This window comes from Labrus mixtus, chromosome 3, assembly GCF_963584025.1.
Source record: "Labrus mixtus chromosome 3, fLabMix1.1, whole genome shotgun sequence".
NCBI classification, from domain to species: domain Eukaryota; kingdom Metazoa; phylum Chordata; class Actinopteri; order Labriformes; family Labridae; genus Labrus; species Labrus mixtus.
The window spans coordinates 25911432-25936407 of record NC_083614.1 but is presented as its reverse complement, the minus strand read 5'-3'; the positions used below and the strand labels follow the sequence as shown (position 1 = coordinate 25936407).

The following is a 24976-nucleotide window of genomic DNA, read 5'->3' as shown; positions in this document are numbered from 1 at the left end:
ATACGCTGATGGGTGTAGTGTAGTGAAAAAAGATTTGTTAACTGAGATACATCTCATTTCAAGCATGCGTCTAACAAGTCCTATGTTCTTGCTCTTTTGGCAGATTTAAAATTAAACTTGTTATGAGCACTGCAGGCCATTTTTTGTGATTTATAACTTGAAATAAGATTTGTACCTTGCCTTGTCTGCTAAGTGTGGCTTATAATGAGGGTAATGAGATATTCTTGACTAGAAATTGAGACTCAAACTCTTGCTTGGATTGAAGTTATTTTCAGTGTAAAAATAATGGAAATGTCACATTTTAATGACTCTGTTCATGTGATTATTGACGGACCAGTTCAAGGTTTTTCTCACTGAATCACAAGATTCAAGGCAGACATTTTTAAATCTATTGCACAAACTATCGCCATGCTGTTTTGTCACTGAACCTCATTTATCTTCAATAGAAAAAATTAAAACAAAATTCTGATCAACACTGTTTGAAGAAGAATTTAGATCATTTATAAGTTGTCATAAATCAAATTAAGAATGGTTCATATTAAGTAAAAGCTCTGCATTTAAAACCTTCAGTCTCACACTAAAATTAACTCTAATATGAAAAGTACATGATGAGATAAAACGTATTTCCTTATATCACGTGAGTAGGATTTAAATGTTTGAGCTGTTTGGAGGGATTTCGGTTTTGTGTGATAAACTCCAGCTGCCTCATAAATTAGTAAGAGTATAGTAGCAGGAAATGGAACCACTCAAATAGAAGTATCTCTAATTAAGTTAACGCACTTTCCATCACTGGAAAGCAACATTTGATATGCAATCATGAGTATCTGCTTTATGCAACTTCCTTGATCCTAAATGGAGGAAGTTTTTTTTTTCCTGGATGAGTCCCGCAGGTAAAGACTGAAGTCTGTCTGAATGTAGCCTAAAATATAAATCAGCTTTATTGAAACCTTTTACAAGACAAAACAAAAAAAGTAGGCAGGGAGGTTATACAATAAGTGCAAGGGTTTGTTGCAGTTCATGTTCGTAGCGTCACGTGTGTAGTTACTCTAATAGGATAGTTACATAGAATATAAAATGTTTGCACGTCTTACAAGAGCAAACACATTTTTAAAAAAAGGCGTTTTTCTGAAACGTATTTTGAAGAAGAAAATGCGTGTCAGGGTTCATATAGGCAAAGTGGTTTTTCTTAAGGCCTCTGGGGTTTCTTCATTCATTTCCTTCAATGTAAAGTCCAAAAAACAAGAGAGAGAAAAAGCATCTTTGGCTGCATGTAGGAGGCAAACACACACCTCGATACATCCTGGTAGAATCCTCCAAAACATTCAAAAAAATACGTACAAAATAAAAGTCTGCTGTGTTGTGACGGAGCTGCAGTTTGACTGTGACCGTCGGTTCTTCTCTCGTGCCTGTCTCTTTTGGAGTCCAGAGCAGGGCGCGCGCTCACATGACGCAGGGTTTGATGTCCTGACACACGCTCTGCGGGTGGTGGTGGTGGTGATGGTGATAGTAGGATCCACTGGCCGACGGGTGGAAGGAGGAGATGCCGTTAAAGTTTAACACGAAATCTTTCCTGTCGCACACTGAAGAGTGGCTTTGATAGCGCGGGATCCCCACTGCAGACACACAGAGAGGGAGAGAGAGAGAGAGAGGTTAAACATGTGTGCAAACAAATAAATACATCAGTAATTATTATACATAGATTTTTATTATTTTAGGGAACCTACACGACCCTGCACAAAGCAGCACGTGGGATGTTTTAAGTTTGTTTGAACCGGAAACAGAGTTTAACATGCAGTTTTTAGTCAAAATAAAACTGGTGTTTTTCATAACCTGCAAAAACATTACGATCACTTCGATTCTGATTTAAAATGTGGACTAATGACTCTTGTGTGATCTGCAAAATGTAAATCAGCCTCCTGGTTAACGCAACATATCAGCTGATCACATTTATCATGCATGTATAAAATAAAGTGTGCAGGGTCCCTTTACAGAGTAAATAAAAACAAAAACAAAAATATAAATGCTTTAGAATAATTGTAAAATGTGTCTGAATTGTTCTACAGGCTTTAAAAACGAACATAATCTACTTTAGTGGGAAGATGGGACAATTTACTGTCACTATTTTAATTCTTAAGAATACGCATTCATGAAGTAAAGAATAAATTATTAACCTTCATAAGATTAGAACTATTTTACGATTTACTGAACTACATGTTGCACAGTATGAAGGAGCAATACCTTCCATTCATTCGTATTGTAAAGGCTATAATATAAACACAAATACGGTTTATTATTTTATTCCTCAGCTGCATCAAATGAGAAAAACTACGTGCGTAATTTCCCCCAAACCTTTAAAAAAAATCTTTCAATCAGACTCCGCGTCATTTAGTGTCTGTAAGTGAGCCTCTATTTCCAGAAAGAGAAAAATAAATGGGGAGGCTGAAGCTGCGTCAAGGTCATAAGGACTCCAGATGTGTCTGTTTTCAGGGGGAAGACAGCAGGCTTTATCCTCCGGGGCCACAGCTCTCTGCCCTACATAGCCCTCTGTGACTGTCAGTACAGTGTCTGACCCTGCGCCGCTCACACCGGCACATTCATCCTACAGGCTCAATTAAGACGCTGCGTAAAGTTTAACAAGGCCTTCCGTCTCTGGTGGTTTCAAATCCTCCGCCGGTGTGGTCCGACCTGCACAGTCTTTGTTTGGTTAACCTCTGGGAGCCTTTCGCGGCTCCAGCATGGTTCCTCGCCTCGGTGAAATCCCCAGACTTTCGTAAAGCCTCCGCGTGTTGTGTTAAAGTAAATGAGCGTGAACAGGGGAGGAGAATCACTAAATAGCTGCTTTTCTTAATCTGATTATTAGGCAGAATATCCCGTGAAAACTCGCACAGATGTGGGTTAGAATATCCTGCAGGCTTTGGAGTAAAAACTCATCCTGCATATCACACCTTAGCAGCACCTACTGTATAACTTTCTTCTTATATTTGGGCCTTAAAGAACTAAAAAGAGCAATTTTCTCGTAAGTCTGTTGGAAGGCACAAGTGTTTTGTGTTTATTTTAAATTAAGAAAGTTGAAGGGAAATACAGCTGGACGGTTTCATTATCTAATTAACATTTAGTGCAACATTCTTAATAAATTAAAATGATTTTTTACTTATTGCTTTGTCTGTCAAATCATTTTGTAAACATCTGTTTTTACAGTTAATATATAAGTAAAGTTATTATTATTAGTATTGTTTATAATAATTGTTAACGTCAGCCTCAAAAGATTAGCTTAGTGAACGCTAAGAAGTAGCCTAACTGGGGGAAATACAATTAAAACATGATTATGTTTATTATAAAGAGAATCTATTTTGATTGCTCGCCATGCACAAATATACAAACTCATATGTGCCCTTATTTTCCTTTAAATAAGCACGACCATGCTGAATCTAAACATCAGTTATTTTAACGAAAGTGTTCTTCTTTTAGTTTGATTTTACGCAGGAAAAAGATATTTCAAATTGTCACCAGACACTGCAGGAGACAGAAATTAAATCTTGACATAAAGCAACCTATCTGAAGGTGTGGTGTGTGAATTATGAATATTATTTTTTTTACAAGTTATTATCCATTTAATTTTAAGAAATCCCAAAAAACATCATCCCCAGAATGAGCCGATTGGTACCTGAAATGTCGCTGGAGTGGCTGTCCCTGCTGTTCTGGTGGAGATAACTCTGCTCCAGGGAGTATGGAGACATGCCGGAGTGTAACCCGGAGGATGCCGGGCTGCTTGAGGCGAGAGGCTGCTGTTTGATATAGGGAGACCCGCCGGAGGACGCCCAGTGTGCGGACGTACTGGCGTACGGGGAATGACCGTCCAGCGCGCTGGCCATGGCCGGAGAGGAGGGCACGGGGCTGCTGCTGCTGTCCGGTCCGTAATCCCCGTTAGGCGGCACTGGACAGCTCGCCATGTACGTGGACCCGGGGCTCGGGGACATGTGGGGTACGTGGTGGCCGCCGCTCAGTCCGTCGTAACCACCGGCCATTGAATTGCTCATCATGTCCAAGTTGTAGCCGTTGCTGTGACAGGCGAGGGTGGCTGAGGGAGCCTGGAAGTCAAAACTCTGCGGAAGGATGGATGTGCCGAATCCTATCCCGTTCATCATCCGGTACATGGGCTTCAGAGCTTGACATTTTCGCCTGAAGCCTCTAGGTCTGCGACGAAACGAGCCCTCCTCGAACATGAACTCACTGCCCGGATCGATGGTCCAGTAGTGGCCTTTCCCCGGCCTGCCCAGCCCTTTGGGCAGCTTGATAAAGCACTCGTTCAGAGACAAATTATGCCGGACCGAATTCTTCCAGCCCTGATATGAGCCCCTGAAGAACGGAAAGCGAGCCTGAAGAAACTGGTATATCTCACTAAGGGTCAGGCGTTTGGTGGGGGAGCTCTGGATTGCCATCACGATGAGAGCGATGTAGGAGTACGGAGGCTTTTCCGGTCGCCGTAAACCAGAGCTCGTCTTCTTTCCTTTAATGGCGCTGGACGAACTTTCTGAGGCGGCTTGTGGGCTCAGCATGGCGGGGTGCAGGACGCCTGACGCCGGGCTGGATCTCAGAGGAGGCGGTGGGTCCAGCTGCTGCTGAGGGGTCTCGGTCGTCATGTCAGCTCTGACGTACGACTGGCGTAGAGTGAAGAGAGGGAGGGAGAGAAGACGAGCCGGGAGATGTTTAAGAAGAGAAATATATCGGGATCCAGCGGTCAATGTCCGTGCAAGTGAGTGTAACACCACCAGTGGTCCTCAGAACCCAGGCGCAAAATGGAGTGGAATCTGTCTCCTGTTACGCACGACTCTTCCGTTACGCACGGTGCTCCCCTGACGCATGCAGAACGCACGGCGAGTACGCACTGACAGAGAGAGGAAGAGGAAGAGAGAGTGGGGGGAGCTGCTTATCCACTGGAGACGGAGTGTCCAGGACACAGAGGCTCCACTGGGTGTCACGGCGGCGCTAAGTGGTGCGCCGGGTGGCCATCGAGCGCCTTAATAGTCACTCAAGTAGAGGAAACACGAAAACCCCTGACTTATTGCGCGCAACAGTCCAACCAAACAAAGCTCAACCACCTATCATTTCATAAATCTTTGTTCCCTCTGTGAGAGCCCCCCCACCCCTTCTCCTCATCCGCACTCTGCGTCTGCAAATCTCCCTCAAATCAGTGACGAAAAGAGCCCCCACCCCTCCACCCTCCTGCCAAATTTGGCCCAAGTCCATTTACCGTTCTCAGCAGCGTTAAAGCCCCTTATTCTCTCCTCTCTTCGTCTCCTCTCCCCCTCCTCCTCCTCCCCCCACCCCCCTCCTCCCACTCCTTCTCTCCCAGCTCGGACTACACGCAATTAAGCCATCTATCAAACCTCCCCCAGACATCCCAATCAACAGCGCCACACGCCAGACGCACAAGTTAAAAAACGAGCTTCCCCCCCCCCCCCCCCCCCCCCTCCGGTCCTGCATGTTGGAGCTGTGATTTCAGCCTGATATGCCTTAGATCACATATTTTTACTGACACGAATAAACTTCCACAATATGCAAAAAACAGTCTAGATTGCAATTTAAACCATAACGCCCAAAACATTCACTGGGGGGCCTGCAAGAGATCTGCTGCAGATAGAACCCAAGCGCATCGCTGTTCAGAAACAAAAAAACGCACCATCTTGTGTTATTTGTATTATTTTGCTCATAATTTCCTCCCAAACTGGTCCAGAGGATAACAAAAACAAACTGTCGCGGTGCCGGGCTGGGGCGAGGAGTGTGAGAGATGGAGAGGTGGTGGTCTTTGCCGTGCGTGTGTAAGCGGGGGGTTGCTCTGAGTAAATGACTTTGACATGAGTGGAAGCAGGCTTTTTCCATCAAGCCCGGCCCTGGATACCACACACAGCGCGCCAGTGTCAGCTTACCGCCCCGGGCCAGAGCCGGTCCCATGGGCCCCGCGTTCATTAGAGAGAGAAAAGCGAAATTAGGCGAGCGGGCGTCGACAGTTTCCTCCCCTATGGAGACATCACACACAGATTTGTCCAACATGATGGAGTTATATATCCCATAAAGGTAATATCAACATCCGTGCTGCGACGGAGCGGAGATCATTGAGCTTTGAAGGGCAACAAGGCACTGGGCTTTGCGGCTCTTGCTAAAAGGAAAGCGTCATTGTTGAGCTTTTGCATGTTTGACACAATTTAGATTCTTATATTTTTTTTAATTTACAACCGTGCATGGGCTTTTTTTTCTTCTGTGTAATTGTAGGCTAGTCTTATAATATGGTGCGTTTTTATTGTTTTCTTTTTAATACCACACACGTCAACTGTGCAGCTCGAAGGAGATAAAAACAAATAATGAGAGCAGAAAAATCTAGTTTCATATTTACACATTTCATTTCACACACTCAGATCTGCGCACGTGATTGCCGACACAACCTTTTAAGTTTAGATATAGCCTGGAGGATTTTCCAAACAATAACCACCAACAATAACCTCTTGCACTTTGCGCAACAAAGGATGTGCGGATAAAATCATTTTCCACCGTGACACACACACACACACACACACACACACACACACACACACACACACACACACACACAGACGGCAGTTGTGTGGATCTTTACGGCCCCCAGAAATTTCCTGCGACATCAAAACTTATGACCCCCGCGGCGATCAGGATGCCTTGGCCTGCAGAGGGATCTTTGTTCTGGGAGGCTTTGAAGAAGGCGCTCCGGCTCGGTGTTTTTACGCACCGGGATCATATGAGCTCCTAATTTAGCCTTTTGCAAATCTCAAGTGATCAGCAGCCGCCACGAAAGCTATTCAGAGGTGTTTTTCATCGAGGAGTTTGTCTTTGGAGAACAGGCTCGACTGGAGGCCCGATATGAGCCCTCTGCCGACTCAACCAGGCAGTCTGTTTGTTTTCATATTTAGGCTGAAATATGTTGTTTATTCCCCATAAAATATATAAAGATTTAGAGAAAATGTTTGTCTGGCTGCTTGACCTCGGGTAACCTATTTCAGGCCATTTTACAACAAAATAGCTACGGCCTAAAACTACATTATATTTGAATGAATCAAATTACAAAAAATATATAGAATTGGGAAGCTATATTTCTTAATAAAATAACCATCAATACAGATTTTAAAACAAGCCTTTTCAAAAAAACAAAAAACAAACAATGGTTAGGTAAAATTATAATAAAGGCTGTCTTAAATGCTCCATGTTTTTTTTTTACAGCTCTTACAGGCCGGTTATAAACAGAATGCATAAAAAATAAAACAACAACAAACACTGAGTTCAGCTCTTTTTAACAGAATCACATTCTCTCGCCTGCTCGGGCTTTCTTGCTGCTCTGACTGTGTTTCCTGAGCTGCCTCCCCGGGAGTCTGGAGGTCAGGCGCGGTTCAGTTTGCCGGAGTGACAGACTGTTTGGACTTCCTAACATTGTGCCTGCTGCCTTAAAGTTTGGTTTCATAACACCGAGGGCCTTATTCGATCAGCAGTCGGTCCCTGAAACCTGTCTGCATGCTGTGCACCTGGTCCATATGTTCGTGCAGAGAATTAAAAGAAAATGGTTGTTTATAAACACGAAGGACGCGCGTCACGTCAACCAGGATGTCAACAAAGTGGGGATGCTGTCTGCGAGGATTGGAGCCACGTGACTGCCCCGCAGACAGGTGTGTTATTCCGACGTTTCACCTGCAGGTTGCAGCATTGTCCCTGAAAAGGAGGCTCACCTGTCACCTGTGAGACTGATCCGAGAACAGACCTCACAGCGGTGTGCTGCTGCTGCAACATGTGTGTGGATAAACACAGCGATGTGTGCGTGAGGGACGTAGAAAACAGGCCTGTGTTCAGTTAAGAGCCACTCACAAAATATTATAAAAACACTGTCATATGCTGTAACTCTCTGGTTTTGAAATGTGCAGATGCAGCCCTACGTTAAAATGAATTCATCTGCTTTAGAAAATGTATATCTTCAACTCCAGCATTCAATTATTTCTTGATTTAAAAAAAAAAAAAAAATGCTTAGTTTTGGTCCTTGACTGTAATATCCAATCGTCAGCGTTTAAAGGGTTTGTTGATGTTTTTTTTTTTTTAATAATGAAGAATATGCACTCGCTTTACATTGCATCCCTTTGTGTATTACGGTGTCCTTGTGGAATGCAGAGAGGCCTTCGTTTGAAAATGAGATCTCCTTACGGATTCTACAGCCGATAAAACAAAGGCGTATTATTTGGCAGACACATCTGTGCATGAAACAGTCTGACCAATAGTTATCTCGCTGGATACATAAACAAGCCAAACCAGAACTGTGAACAACACAAAATGATGGAAAACCATTAGCTACAATGATTTCTTTTTTATTGCTATTTACACACCCACAGTACAGGACTTTAGACTTTTCATGCTCATTGAGTCAGCCTTAATAATGTTTTTTAAAGAAATATAAGAGAAACAAAAAAGATATAAGAGCAGCAAAATAAACTTTTTTTAATTCAGTGAATATTAATTTGAAAAAGAATAAACCTTCTAACATATAACAGGATACTCTGTATAATACAACACTTCACTTGTTATTGTCCTGAGAGTGTTGTAGCTCTCCGGCACATGAGATCATTTCTAAATCATGTTAATGCACATTACATTATTTTCAGTATTTCTTATTACCTGTGGTGATTGTGAGGAGACTGTCCATGAAGAAGGTGAGATGTGGTCTGAGGGTTTAGGAAGATATCAAGATTAACATTTACCTTTTAAGATAAACGATGAAAAATGTGACATTAAGACCATGAATATCACGAGAACATGTTGCCCAGAGTATTTAGATGAAGATGCCTCGTTAGTTTAAGATGCTTGATGAGTCCGGGGTCTGTTTCAGGACCGCGGACAGCAGCTTTGGCCTCCTGCGGACACGGACAGTAAACAAGCTGCAGGGATGTGTGTGCGTAATGTGTCCGTGTGTCAGTGAATGTCAGTGTGAACATGTTGTATGTGAATCCAAAACTGGTATTCGTGTTTTGATGCGGACACATTTCACACAACACCTCAATCTTTGTTCACTCTTTTTAATTTCATTTTCAGTGTTTTTAAACGGTTACACAACAAAGCCTGTCTGTGGGATTATTCGTACACAAATATCAAACAGCACGCACTTCCGAGTATTTGAGTACTGGGTGCTGGATAAAAAAACAAATCCAAAGATAGAGTAAGTCAAAGTCCGCACACACCAGAAGCTGCTCCAATGAACAGTTAATGGGAATTATCCTCACATGAAACACAACGTGAGGATAATTCCCAGTAAATGTTCATTGGAGCAGTCTCTGTGGGATTATTCATACTAAGATTTTAATCAAATATATACACATAACATTTTAATATCACCAACATCATGTAATAATAACCACAACAAGAATATTTCAGTAAAATATCAGTTTTTAATTCTTGATTTTGATGAGATGACTGTATATTTAATTATTATTTTTTTAATTTTACGTTATATTTCCACATTTACTGTATATATGTATTAGTCATTTGTGAGTGTTTATTGCATGGCCTTGTACAGTCGTTACATTTCACTGCACATCTGTATGAGCGTGTGACAAATACAAAATACAATCTTGAATCTTGAAGCCTCATATATGGCAGAGTAGATTTTGTAAATCCTGTTTGAAATGTTAAGTCTCAAAGTTATATCCTCGCGTAACAATTATTTCACTACTCGATGTTTTTAGTGTCTTTCTAGACAGTTAGGTAAGGGTATACTTTGGTCTTGACAAACAACTAAAATACTTAAAAATCTTCGTCATATTTCTTTAAACATGTGAATATACACTGAGATCATGTATGAGTCGATACATAAGAGGAGCCCCTTCGGCTGTATGTTCGATTTAATCCCTAAATATTATTATTTAATCATTATTTGTTTTGAGAGTAACATTTCTCTCTTTTATGCCTTTGCAGAAAAATCTACAGTACATCTATCTCCGCTGTTGAACAGGTGCAAGGCCCATCCACTCCTCCCGCCCACACTGATCTGACTGTACACCTGTTTCAACCCCCCCCCCCCCCACACACACACACACACACACACAAACACGCAGTAACTCCACCTCTTCAAGTCTGTAATCAGTATCTCATTGAGCAGCAGGGTCCCAGTGTTTCACGTTTTTTATTCATAAAAATAGCAGACATGCATGAATCAATCTCAGGAGACACATCGAACTTTTCCATGCGTTTGTAGTGCAGCCACCATCGCAGCTCAGTCAATATTATATATATATATATACATACACACAGCAATATTTAATTATATATACAACAATATTTTATCCAGCAGGTCATACAAAACATGAAAATATAAATAAAGGAATAATTTTATGTTTCAATGTGGCACTTTTAGCCGTCATACAGTAGAAATGAACAATGAACCAAACAACAGATACAAACACGCGCTCTAAACGAGCCTCACACACACACACACACACACACACACACACACACACACACACACACACACACACACACACACACACACACACACACACACATGCACACACACACTTTGGAATTTCCTATAATGACGGCAGCTTTATGCTCGATCACCACCACACAGTTAGAATCTTTATTATTAGGACGCCATGTTTGTTTTTGTTTTGACTTTAGAATGAATTGGAGAGGTCATGAGGAGACTAAGTCCCACAAAGGTGAAGCAAAAAAGATTTTTTTTAAAAAGCGCCCACGAAAGTGCACATCATGAGTCCACACATTCACTGTGCCAGCAGTCCGCGTGCCTCATGACAGCAGAGTGTCTATATGGAACGCTCGAGCCTTACTGGACACCTTGAGCGCGTGCAGAGTGGCCTCGGGTGCTGTCTGTTGCAGGTATATGAGTGCGTCCCTCCCTGGCTCCGTGCTGCTGCTGCTGTACCCACCCTCTGACAGGTACGTGTGCTGTGCAGGATAACTCAGAGTGAAGGGCAACAGGTGTGCTCCTGGGGGCCAGTAGATCCGGGGGGCGTGGGGGTGTGCCGCCTCAGCGTGGATGTCCTCCCGCCGTTTGAAGGGCGTGCTGAGGATGCTGTCAATGGCGAAGGAGCTGGAGAACTTGACCCCCACCCTCTCCTCCGGGACGGGGAGGCGGGTGTCCTCGTTCAGGAGGTCCTGGCTCTCCTGTTCCTTGGTGGCGCTCCTCTTAGCGATGCGCTTCCTCCTGCGCCGGAACACCCCGTCAGCGAAGGTGTACTCGCTGTGCGGGTTCAGCATCCAGTAGTTGTCCTTTCCCCAGGGCCGGGACGGGTCCCGCAGCACCTTGAGGAAGCAGTCGTTAAGTGAGAGGTTGTGGCGCACAGAGTTCCTCCAGCCGGTGTAGCTACCGCGGAAGAATGGAAACTTCTTCATCAGGTAGTCGTTGATCTCTGCCAGCGTGAGGCGGCCACTGCTGGACTCTCTGATGGCCATGGCGATGAGGGCGATGTAGGAGTAAGGGGGTTTAGGTCTGCGGGTGTATGGCTTCCCCTTGCTGCTGTCACCGCTCTGGGTGACAGGTGCCGGGCTGTTGGCCACGCAGTCCCCGTCAGACCCCAGCTCGTCCCCGGACAGAGGAGACGGGACTCCCCCGTCTGCGTCCATGCACAACTCCAGCGGCTTCTGCGCGAAGTGGTGCGCAGAGAAAACTTCAAGTTTCATTTTTCTTTAAATGGAAAGATAACCTTCTATCCCGAAGAGTCTTCTTAAGTCTGGTCTGAGCTGATCAGCAGAGCAGGTGCAGCAGCTCCAATGAAAGTCTCTGTGTGTTTGTTGTAAAGGCTCGTGTGAGGCGCTGGAGGCACCCTGAGCCTCAGTCTGAGCAGCAGAGTACAGATCTGTCTCCGGAGACACGCGTGTCTCGCTATAATATAATGGCTCTGCGAGGGACGGCCCACAGGCGGAGTTTCCAGCCCGAATCCATTGAAGCATTGAGTGATATAATATGTGTGTTTACAATTGAACGCTACCGTGCCACGCCAGTGGAGAAGAAAACAACACAATGAGGGAGGGAGGCGAGAGAGAGCAGGTATGACAAATAATCAGTCTTAAATGCAACTTTAATAAAAGAGCATCCATCGAGCCTATTATTCCTGCAGTCTTTGATCACAAAGGATTAAAAACGCACAAATCAAACCACATGTGAAGCTTCAAACAAAGCAGATCAACTTTTAATGACGTGATAAAACCACGAACACAGTTTTATTAGCTGTTATATTTTACTACTAAGATTCCTTTAGTGAAGGTGCACTTAAATTGAAGAAGTTCTATATTCATTTAAACAGTAAAATCCCCTCTCTTTACGCCCTTATTAAAAACAAGTGTGGTTGTTTGTTGGAAATTAAAAAAAAACATAATTTTGCGCACAACAGAAAAACTTTCAGGAAGTTGCAGAACATTTCTATAATGAGGTAAATCAATCACACAAAGAGTCGATAAGCTAAAGGGAAAGAAGAGAATAAATGGAGGAATGCACGGGGCTGTTACCTTCCTGATCACCGGAGCTCCGGTTGTAACGCAGACTCATTGCTCAAATAAAGGGCGTGGGTTTGGATATGTAGCATTTTATTCACAATGAAAGGGATTACTACTATACTCAGGTTAAACACGAAGCTTTAAGGAGTAAATACATCCAGAAATATTGACCAAGAGGTCGTGTAAAGTTCAGAAAGGACAAATGCACCTGCGGAAGCTCGATGCGTTCAGAATCAGTTTGAACCTGTGATGCAAATGATCACAGAGAGAATAACAGACTGTCACTCAAACTGTGTGGATAGCTCACTGTTAACTGTGTTCTGCAAGTGTTTTCTTGGCTTAATTGTGGCTTGGATTTAATTGCACCATCTCTGTTTTTAAAAACCTCCATGATTAAATTCTTAGTCCAAATCTTTAATATGAGGAAACAGTACACATGTGAATGAAAGAACTCACCTGTAAATTGAAGCTGCTGGTTATTTCTCAGGTGAAGCAGCAGGTCTGCAGACTGATTTGTCTCCTCTATGCAGCCAGCAAGGAAAACACATCTTAACATGAAGTCAGAGCTTTTTTTCTAACAGCTCCACATACCAAAGCACCTTACACATTTTTCACCCTACAACAATTTGTGCCACAGAATAAAGAATACTTTATAGTTACACTTTTCCAGCTCAAAGAGAATCAAATACTTTTATAGAAAAATGGTTAGAAAGACACAGAGGAGGATAAAGTCTGTATAATCTTTGTGCAATGTTACAAAACAGCTCAGGTGACATAACCACTTTGACCCTGATGACCAATTAATAAATGAGCCATAAATCTATGCTGCGTCACTTTGTCAGCAGACATTCAGTGCAGCTCGTGATAGTAGTTGCACTAACAGTTTTTGAGAACGTAAACAGACACCTGTTGACGAAACGTCTGTTGTCCCACTAACTCTTCTCTTGTCAACACCTTTCAGAGCTGCATGACGGGAGAGTTAGCAAGAGTTATGACTCTGGCTTCAGGCCAGTAATAACCATTAAACTGTCTTCTCCTGCACCCCTCATATCTCAGCGGCTCGGACTTTGCTGGAACCAGAACGACCTACAGTAAGATCACGTCTGCACACCGTCACTTCCTCAGAGCTTAGGGAATATTAACAATGAATTATTGTAACACACATTAAAGACAAACGTGGGAATAAAAGTACGGTGATTTTCAAAATGATATCAGAGTAAGATAAGGTTACTATAAACTACCTGCTGTCAGTGAGTCCGTTCCTCAGATATAAATCTCTGATTAACCTCCTGATCAATGTGTGCGTCTGCATGTTTAAGTTTTATCACCTAATTATAACCCAGCGAGTACATGACAGCGTGATTACAGATCACATAGTGTACTCAGAGCTGTATGTGTGTGAAAGTGACAGAACTGAGAGGGTAACTGGTTTTTCAGTTGTGTTCATAAAAAGCAAGATTAAGGCTTTTTTATTTATTTTTAGAAACAACGCTTATCTTTGAAACAGATACAGGTGCTTGATTAAGTGAGTTGAGTTGGGGCGCTGGTGGCGCAGTGGTTGGTGCGTCCGCCCCGTGTATGGAGGCTGTGGTCCTCCAAGTGGGCGGCCCGGGTTAGGATCCCACCTGTGGCTCCTTTCCCGCATGTCATTCTCCACTCTCTCTCTCTCTCTCCCTGATTTCCAACTCTATCCACTGTCCTATCTATCCATTAAAGGCACAAAAAGCCCCAAAATATATCTATCTAAAAAAGAAAGTGAGTTGAGTTATCTAAATCAGTGATTCTCAACTGGTGGATCGGGACCCAAAAGTGGGTCACGGAGCAGTTTTCAGTGGGTCGCAAATGTGTTCCTGAGAGAACAATAGCGTCAAAAAGTCTTTGAAGCTTGTTTGGTTTGTTGTGTCTCTTTGTGCAGTCATTTGTTATGTACATTCTTTAATGAAGTAAATCTGATTGGTTGAAAAATATTGGAAATTTGAGGTCAAGACTTTTCACAAAGGAGTCGACGATGGGTCCTGAGGAGAGACCAGTTGAGAATCACTGATCTAAGGCGGCCGTCAGGCGGTTAAGGTCATATACTCTTTACTGCGCTTGCCTGCTGATGCTGTTTACTCTTTAGAGAGATAGTCGATACATACTAAAACATCTTTCGTTTATATCAATACGAAGAAAAAATCCTCGAACTACCTCACATTTTACTCAGGCACCCCCACTTCTCACCTGAAAGAAATAATGTACAACACTTCAGAACACAAGAATACTTTTCTTTTCTTTGTTATCCTCAAATTAGCGAGCTAACTGCTTCTGGATGAATGATGGCTAAATGATGGCCTACAGATGATCAATTGTATCAGACCAAAAAATCCTAAAAAGATTTTATTCCGTCGGCTGTATAACTTAAACATCCCTTATATGTGCAACGAAATACTGCTAACATAACCTCAGAGTCTTGAATTAAAGGCATTGTCGTATTATGTTTCCCCCAGTGTTAGGCCAAAGATGTTCCAGCATTTAAAAATCATCATGATGACTCCTTTCTATAGCTATAATTTGAGCATTTTATATTATATCATATTTAAAATGTGCAATCCGGACAGTTCTCTGTACGTCAAAGGTGATCCTCGGTGCATCTTGGACATGTTTTGGTAGTAAAACGAGCTAGAACCTGCATACATCAGAAAGTCTGGAGTCAGTTCCAATATCAGAAACGGTGTAGTGTCAGTTGTTAAACTTCCTCCACATCCTCCTGATCAAACTTAGATGTTGGAAGCTGCTTCCCTTTTCTCACTGGGACATTTCTGCTGCAGCTGTAGGGTTACTACCAAAATGTTTTTGTTGAAACTCGGGAGGCCGACTGCTGTGAGCCTAAAACCAGAGCTGAGGGAAGCAGCAGTGTGCGTGCTATCATTATCACCGCCACTGTACGACACTCTGATGAGGCACAAGGAGTGTTACGCCGCTGTGCTGGTGGTGGGTGTGCCTGCTTGAGATGAGGCTGTATTTGATTTCAGGTATTCTGCCAAGACGGCCACACACACCTGTGCTGAAGTGATTTGGTGTGAAAGGAAGCACACCTGTTATCGGTTTTTATCCTCCATATCAGAAGTAGAAAGACAATTTCCCCACAGGGATAAATAAAGTATCACATTATCACTTCTCCCTGCTTGGATTAAGTTTTATTTCAGATCTTCACATCATTTGAGAAGGTCATATCCTGGTTTAACTGAGCCTCTAGTAGGAAATGATATGTATAATGCAATAAAAAATGCTTTAATTGCAAGGTCATCAAGGTCAGAAGAGTCAACTGTGCTCTGCAGAGAGACTACAGAAACACACTCTGCTTATGTAGCCTGTTAATGTGTCTCTCCTCAAATTGGCACCTTGTTATTTTAGCTCGGCTATTGAGATTTTAAGTGTCTCTTTTGAGCTGCAGCAGAAATCTCTCTTAAGTGCTGACATGAGTGGAATTCCAGAAATGTCAATTTGTTGGGTGAATCCTTCACAGTTCCAAAAATAGCCACACCTCTGTGGCGGTCTGCGCTCACACGCTAACCCCTGTCTGCATGTCTCTGGATGACTTCTTACCTGTATCTCATCTTTGTTTTCTTTCTTCTCTGTGAGTGAAGGGTGTCCAGCCCCCATGACTTTGTGTAAACACAGTGCAGGCTGAGGGTGAGCAGGGCAGGGAGGAACGGCAACAAGAGGCGCTGCGTTGTTGAGATTCCCAAGATTCCCCCGCAGCAGATTTAGTCTCTGACAGAGACGACATGCTTCATTTGGGCGCACAGGTAGGTACAGCAATGTGTCTACTTCACAGCCAACTTAAAAAATCAGACATTCCACTTCAATTCCACCCATTCCTGCGCTCAACACAGAGCGGCATGAGTGCAGGGGTGTGTGTTTGTCTGCAGCTGTGCGTTTGCTCAGGTATGGGTGTGAAAGTGTGTGTGAGATTGTGCATGCGCTTCAGGGAAGTAGAAGAGTAAGACGTGGACATTCCATCTAGTTTATTCTTCAAACAGAGATTACTGTAATTACCCAACAATGCGGCCCTCTAAACGTTTGCTGCCTGCTTTGTTGTGCATCTGTAGATTTACACCTTTGTGTTTCGGGAGATAAATGGTGGGGGGGGGCGGCACGTCCATATAATCAGAGGCACACCTGAACACTTAACTGTAACAAACAAAAAGTTCCCACGCAGCTGTTTTTTGATACATAACACAAGAACTTTCCAGAAAGCACAAAAAATAATGCTTGGATACCACACACACACACACACACACACACACACTCACCAACACACACACATTAAACAGGCTACAGTACCTGCAGTGACTCAGAGTTTTCATAAGTGCGGTTTGATGAGCATAAATCTCGGCTGTTAGGGTGTCAACGATTAATATATGAAATGTGATAAAATGAAGCAGCATATCCTGCAGTCAGTTGGCAGCCCCGTGTTACTATTTTAGGTTCTCCTGCATTCTTACCTGACGTGCTCACAAACCCTGCCAGACCAACAGAAGGAAAAAAATAGATACATATAAATAAACGGAGCCAACAAGGGTATAATTAAAGTAATTAAGGAAAGAGGTGAAGTGCAGGTGAAGCACCGTTGAAAGGCATTTTGGCACCGCTAGGACCTGGATGTCATGCAATGCTGGTGATGTAATTCTGGGTCCCCCCTCTATTGAAATCTCTTGAAACATGCAATCATTTTAAAACAGTTTTTAAGAAGACGCATGCAAAGTTGAACGGCTTTCCTGCCTTATTATTTCCCCCTTTTTAACATGACATACATCTGCACACATTTGGCACTTTAATGCTCCAAAAATCACAACGGATAGGTATGTGGGTTGCCGAGGAGTCGTCCTTTTGGAAGTGCAAAGTCGTGGTTTGAAATACCAAGTACAAGTGCATTCTAGTCGGTACCATTGTTGGACAAAAGGTAAATCCTGGAGTTCTTCTGTTCAGTAATCTTTTCCCTTTAGCTGACTCAAGTGGAGCGCAAGAACCCATTTTTTCGGGCCATCATGCAGCCCTCGTCCATCACTGTGGCCCCTTGTAAGCTCATGTGCAGTATTGGTGGTGCAGTTTTCCCAGTTGTCAGTGCCTGTTACCAACCCGAAAGCCCATGTTGTTATCACAAGTGTATCCCTGATCAGCCAAACAAAGTATCCACATGGTAAATTCAAGTGTACCTCTGGTCGACAAATGGGCTCCCAAGTGACCCTCTTGACCCCAAATCGGGTTTTGTTGACACAAGTGAACTTCTGATGTTATCCCCTCGCCCTTCAGTGCCATCCTTTTTGGCTAAAGTGCAGCTCTAGTTGGCTCAAATCCCCAATAATAATGCATCACTCACCTGGGGATATTTGAAAGATTATCGTTTCAGAGTGAGCACATACCACCTCACATTATCTCACGCACAAGCAGATTTTAACAAAACAATGACTGACTACACCCAGCTGTAGTAATGCTCTGCAGTGAAGAAAAAAAGGAAAAAACACTTTCAACAAGTCTGGATGAAGAAATAATTGTGGAGACTTAGTAAAGATTAGTTGCCTCCAAGCACATGTTGTATATTCACCAGCAAGAGCTGGAGGTGAGATTGTACCTGTTTTTCTTCTGTCAACGGTAGCATGCTAGCTAACATTAGCCTCACCTACTCAGAAACACCATCAGCATCTGCAGCTCTATCTCATCTAAACCTTGCTCCATCATACTGTAGATTGTTGTGGTCCTACTTGGAAAGTACTGACCTAATCATCCAGATGTTAAATATACATTTTTTAAAATGAGGCATAGCAAGGATGAGTCAATGAGCTAGTTGTGGGGTTTCAGACCGGATCTGCAAATTTATCCCATGACCAGATAATCAGTATTGAACATTAGTACCAAACCTTATTTCTTCCCCAGTTTTAGGGAGGGTTGAATGGTATACACAAAGTACAAAAGGCCTGTAGATGTAGCCAAATCCTGTGAACCCTTTGGTTTGCTATTGGTAAATCCAAAGATGCTCCGTGATATCTGGTCGGCCAAAATGTATTTTTTCTTTGATCCAAACAAAGTACCCAAAGTCTGTGCTATCATCTTTAATGAGTTACATGATTTACAGACATAAAACACAATGCAATTACAAAACACAGGTCAAACCAAACCGGGGTCACAGCAGCAAGTCATTAGACAAACCAGATGATCAATCTAATTTTAAAAAGATTTAAAGAGACAAGCTCCCCCAGACACAAATCCTCCTGCAGGAGCAGCGTACCTGCAACTCCTTTTCCCAATTTCAAGTCACATTTTGGGGACAGTAGTCAAGAATACGTTTTGTAAATGGGTTGCAGAGTGAATACTGTTTTACTGAAAACTGTTTCTTCCAGCATGTTTCAAATGAATAAAATGACTCCGGTATGAGGGAAGCAGATTATGTATAAATAAGGATATGCCAATGATCTTGGCTTCGAGTAGACAATGTAGGCCAGCTAACTCAAGCATACAGAGTGCATTGATGAGTTAGGGCCTTAAGATTTATTATGAACCTCAGTGCTCCATGATTTCAAACGATTTAAGGCATTAAGAAGATGCATGTATATATTAAACAGCATCATAGATGATTAGAGGCAAAAAAGTAGCAATGACAAGTCTTCTTTTTGCAGGAAAGAAAACTCTGGACGCAACTTTAACAGACACGTTGCTGATTATGAAGCTTAAAGAAAACACAGCAAATCCTCAATTAAAAAATTAATACAAAAAGTATTTGGGGCGCTGGTGGCACAGTGGTTAGTGCGCGTGCCCCATGTATGGAGGCTGTGGTCCTCCAAGTGGGCGGCCCGGGTTCAAATCCAACCTGTGGCTCCTTTCCCGCATGTCATTCCCCACTCTCTCTCTACCTGATTTCCGACTCTATCCACTGTCCTGTCTCTCCAATAAAGGCACAAAATGCCCCCCCAAAAAAATCTTAAAAAAAAAAAAATCTGAAGTATTTATAAAAGATTCATACTCAATCACACCACCGTGAGACATAACAAGGCAGGTTCAGATGCTGGTACTGAAACCCCCTGAAGCCCCTAAATGGTACTAAACTAAAGTTCAGCTGGTGCAGGAACTCCAAACCACAGCGTCAAGGTGTAAGCTGTCTGCTCCTTAAAACTGCCTCTAAAATGTTACTGTTAGTGCATGTCTGTCAATGAACCTCCGCCATGCGTGCAACTGGCTCAATACCTGCCATATCAGCAGCTATCGTCCATTTCAGCTCTTCACACGCTACAGTCCCCTCGCATGCCGAGCTAGGAGGCGTGGAGGGAGATTAGCGGGTGGAGGGTGAGGGGGGTTGGATAAAGAAGAAAAAGAAGCAATGATTGATCTTAGTCATAGACACCTTGCTTTATCGCTGCAGCTGATAGGACCTACCTCCATTCAGCAGCGCTGTAGGCTGTTTTTGTGTAAGCATAAACACAGGGCCAAATCAGTACCTGTGCTGCACTGTTTACCTGGCAGCCGTTCAGCCCTTTTCTGTCTAAACTTGAAATAGGATCCAAACACTCTACTCACGCATAGTGGTTTGCACGAGATGCTTTGCCTGCCTCTCAACCTACCGCGGGGCTCCGTAGTGCTATTTTTGCACCGCCTCAACCTTAACGGCCCTCTTATTTCTTTGATTGAGAGGTGGAACATCTAGCCCGGGGGCTTCAACTGCAAACATAGCACTGATTTGGAGCCGTTACCAAGGAGTCATACCACAGACAAACCCAACAAACAAGCTGCTGATTGATAACATTAGTCTGTAGGTTATATTTAGATCTCCTGTTTCTCACCAGTATGTATTACAGCAATCAACCGTTTTATAAGACCTATCAAAGAACTATAACCATGGCCTCGTTTGCCTCTTTGAAATGTGATTCAGATAGCTTTTGATTATTCAAGCGTATAGTGGACTAAAGATATGGGAATATTTAACATATCCTCGATAATACTGAACCTTAAAGGGACACTCCCAGAATGTGAACATCTCAGCTGGGTTGACTTGTTTTAATCAGTATGATTTTGTCTTTGAAAAGAGTTGTACAGTCCTGTCTTCTGTGGCCCTGGAGGAATCTTTCTATAGTATGAGAAATGACCCAGGTGATTTCATCAAGCCTTTTTGAAGTTTCAGACTTGGTGCGGTGAATAATTAATTAATTAATTAATAATAATAAAATGTTGGAAGACTTTGATCTAAGTCTGTGCAAGGTAGTGAGGGTTTACAAGAAGTCGTACAATATGGGAAATGTAGGATCCTATGTTTAGATGCTTTATATTTGTGTATCCATATTTGTGATGACAAATTTCCCCTGGTGGACAATAAAGTATTGTATCTAGATCAATAAGACTAAAAGTTGGCATAGTTAAAGACGTGTTTTTTTATCTTTGTCTTATACAATCCTGCCGACTTCATCAAAGAGTGCACAATCAGATCATCTGAGTCTTTCACTGAGAGCGAGGTTTGATTAGCATCTTACCATGGGTTACTTACTGTAAGTTTAACTTAGTGGCTACTTTAGCTTTCAAGGAGCACACATGCAAACAAGAATCGGAGAAAGAGTCGGACATCGGTTTGAAGCCATAAATTGGTTAGACATGAACATCACTCATTTCAACACTTCACGAAATACTGATATATAACTGCTAATGTATTTCTTTTACAAACGTGAATCTCCGATTGTCTCTCCTACAAGATGTTAAAAAAGCCTCAGCCAGGTAAACAGCCGTCAAATGATCAAGTGAATGAAAGAGAGAAGATCCAAAAAGATTGTTAACCCAATGTTAACTCGCCAGTATGTCAGTCCCCCGACCCTAAAGAGATTTATTTTTCCAAATTCAATCTAAAAGTAACATCTAGCTGTTAAATTTAAAACAAAGTTCTCCGATCTCTGTACACTTTGCACGGCTGACTGCAGGTGGAATTAGAAACCTGGGCTCCTGAGCAGATGCTACTGTTTGTGGTTAGTGCTATTAGATATTGATCTGGTAATAATTCATAGATGAACATCATTAAGCATCGGAAGTTTGATTGTGGAGGGGGGAAAAAAAAGGAGCTAATCTCCTCCAGCTGGCTGCGGGGTAATAATGGCCTCCTGCCTCCGCTCCTGCATTGATCCAGAGGAGCAAACAGCAGCTGCTGGGCTGCACAGCAAACCTCAGCACCCACCTGATGTAAAACACATCATTTAATGTTATTTATCAGAACATGTCTCACAGTGTTGCACAGTAGATGATCTTTAACATATGACTGACATAACAAGTCAGGTGCCATCCTTCAAACTGTGGGTCCTATAATTACATAGAGGAAACATTTACTTGGATTTTGGTGAAATGTAAATACATATTACCGTGAACACATCAGTGGCTCTTTCTTCCTCTGGAGTAGACAAAACCATGCAAATCTGTATCACAGCGTTAGCACTGTGGCTGCATAACAGCACAGACATGTTATAGTAAAATGATGCTATTAAACAAATAGGGTCAAAACAAGATCATGCTTTCATCCCCAGTGTTACGAATGTCAGATGTGTCATTAAGTAGGGTGGAAGGCTCTTAAAACCAGAAAACCCCTGAGTCCTGCTAATGATGCTTCAGACTAGTGTTTGGAGTTCTCCAAATCAGTCTTGAAGGTCTCGGCCTCGTCTCGGAATAGAAAGCATTTTTACTCAGTCTTGCCTCAGTGTCAGACTGGGCGGACTATAATTTATTCATAATTTTGATTTTTATCCTCCGGTTACGGCCGCAACCTTCCTGGTGTAAGGGTCAAAGTGAGAGACACGCCCCCTGCATACATTTGATGATTTTGTCATTAATTATAGTTTTGGTCTTGCCTCGGTATTGCCCTGCCTCGGTCTTGGTCTTCTTGAATCGGTCCGATCCCTAAATGTCTCGGCCTTGTCTCGGCCTCGGAGCACTCTGGTCTCGGGCATGTCTTGGTCTCGGTTATTCTGGTCTACAACACTATACTGCAGACAGAAGCCAGCCAGAGGCATGAACCAGAACTAGTTAAAATGACCTGCCGTCATTGGTAACACAAATCATACGACTAAATCGTGCTGAAATCTTATCTTGCATGCCTGGCCTTAAACACAACATTCTCTAAGGGAAACATGAACAGCACTTTAGTTCTACTTCCATACCAATAATATTACAACTCTATTCACTGCTTCCCAACACCACTGTGCTGCTCCCCTTAGAATGTAATATATATTATTTTATTTATTCATGTAGTGTTTTCACTCTAGTCTGGAGTAACAGCAACAGCAGGCTTTGGATTAAAAAAACATCTCTCGATGACAATGGATAAAATAACACCAATAGTGCCTTGACGTCACCCTCAAATGACATGATGTTTAGTTGTTTTAGTATTTTGGGTGTTTCTGGCAGCATCTCCAGCCCTCCTCTTTAATTTGGAAATAGATCTGACCTGTAGACATACTGAGATTTGTTAACTCCCCCAGCATGCCACAGAAACAGGTTTGGCCATTTGGACAGCCAGGTGGATGAAGCCGAGGCGAGGAACAATGGCTTGTTGACTGGTTTAGGTTGTCAGAGGTTAACACCATAATGACAGTGAAAAATCAGGATTTAAATGCACTGATGTGATTTCACCTCACAGCCTGTCAGTCAAATCACACCAGTGTCTCTCTGAGAAGAATCTGCTGCAGTTTCAGTCCTGAGACGAGAGCACTGACAGTTTATTGAAGGGTTAGAAAAGGTAAAAATAGAATCAAAAGGCATTAAATTATGTACATCTCTGCTACACCCAGGAGAAAGGATTTCCAACTATGCCCCCCCCCCCCCCCCCCAAAAAAAAAAAAAAGTAGAAAACCATAATTGCTTCAAAGTGAGGCTGGTGCATGTCAGGAGATGTGTCGCTGCCACGCTGTCTAATTGAACTTTCTCTTGCAGGCGTTGCAGGAGAAAACAGGCGGTAACTATTTATACAGCTACACACCTGACCAGGCATCTATCCAAACAAAAGGTCTTGAACCCAGCCCTTGCGTGCCTATCCAACCCAGACATCTGATTAATTATAGTGTGGCCGTTAAAGGGAAGAAAAACTAGCTGATGAAAAGTCAGCGAGTCTGCAGGCTCAACCTGCCCAAACAGCATCATGCGTGTTAGCTTGTAAAACTCTCCGTCCCGCCCCTCCTCCCTCATCTCCGTGTGTTTCCTCCCTCCCTCCCTCCCTCCTCTGCTCCGGGCCCATTCGTGCAGACAAGGTAAAACATCTCCCTGGCTCTGTCACAGCCCCGCAGGTGGGCCCCGCGTGCTCAGGTAGATAATATCACTGTTTCTATAGACTGTGTTTGGGTTAGCTCGAAAAACACTTTTCACGGCATCGGCAAAACAAAGTGCTCCACAGTGCATGATAATGGCGGGAGCTGCTCCCTACATATTAACCTGTGGAAACACTTTGGCCTTGCACAAAACACACACACACACACACACACACATGTAATACCTCCCTCCCCCCCCCACCACCACAACAAAAAAAATCCAAGTTTACATGATGTTCTTCTGGGAGCAGGGAATCATTTTACGAGATTTCTAGAGATTAAGGAGATTTCTTTTATATGTAATCCACCAAAGGAATAATGCTAATCCAAAACAGTGAAATAAGCCTTTAATGTCCCGCTGGTTCAGGTTTGGGACTGAGCTGCCTTATATCCTGATTGAAAGCATTGCACTGATTGGACAAGTCACTCTGTTTCTAATCTGCATACTGCCTGTGCTGTAGACTTTATAAATGGACTTTCTTTAAACAAAAAGAGGCATGAATAGCTCGAATGTGCTCAGGGCCAGGAGCCGGGATGGCTTCCATAAACAGATCACCCAGGTGGTCCATGTGTGAGAGAAGAAGGGAGAGCTGGTTAACAGGCCCGCTGCTGCAAACACAGACTTGGATCTTCTTTTTTCAGGCGCTCACTTTGTCTTTTAGAAAGGTCTGAACTTATACTCATGGTCTGATTTATGGGATTTTCAGATCTCTTGGGAGACAGGACTTTTCTTTTGCACAACGGAACAGAAAATGTAACTTTGTGGGACTCAAAAGATCTGCAAATTTGTAACAAAAAGTCCTTACACATGGACTTTCTTTTCACTCATATAAGACAGGCAAACTGGTATTGAAAATCCTTCCAAGAACCAGAAATTTGTGTTTGTTTGAATGTCTGCAAGCTGATTGATTCAGATGTACAGTTAGGAATAAACACTTAAAAAAAGCTGAGATGGTAGATTGTTCAATTTTCAAATACGGAAACTCGGTTTATGCTCACCATAGTGTCTCATATTTTGGTGACTACAACAGAAAGATATCATCTCCTTTTACTGAGAAGCCCAAACACCCCCAGGTTGATGCAGTGGTGGCATTAAAGTGCCTTTAAGTATTCGTAACCAGATGTTTGTGCAAACTTTGCCAAAAGAAGCTGAAGTGCTT

At 42.8% G+C, this 24976-nt stretch overlaps 2 protein-coding genes across 2 annotated transcripts; both read right to left on the bottom strand.

Moving 5' to 3' along the window:
- Nucleotides 1–913: 913 nt before the first annotated feature.
- LOC132968681 (forkhead box protein F2-like) lies at nt 914–5158 on the bottom strand. The gene is made up of 2 exons (XM_061034269.1): nt 3665–5158; nt 914–1613 (listed from the first exon to the last, which is right to left on the bottom strand). Exons 1-2 carry the CDS (start codon nt 4638–4640, stop codon nt 1441–1443), a joined length of 1149 nt encoding a protein of 382 aa, XP_060890252.1. The 5' UTR covers nt 4641–5158; the 3' UTR covers nt 914–1440.
- Nucleotides 5159–10164: 5006 nt separating this feature from the next.
- Nucleotides 10165–11894, bottom strand: LOC132968665 (forkhead box protein Q1-like). The gene has a single exon (XM_061034268.1). The coding sequence runs from the start codon at nt 11698–11700 to the stop codon at nt 10807–10809; it is 894 nt and encodes a 297-aa protein (XP_060890251.1). The 5' UTR covers nt 11701–11894; the 3' UTR covers nt 10165–10806.
- Nucleotides 11895–24976: the final 13082 nt, after the last annotated feature.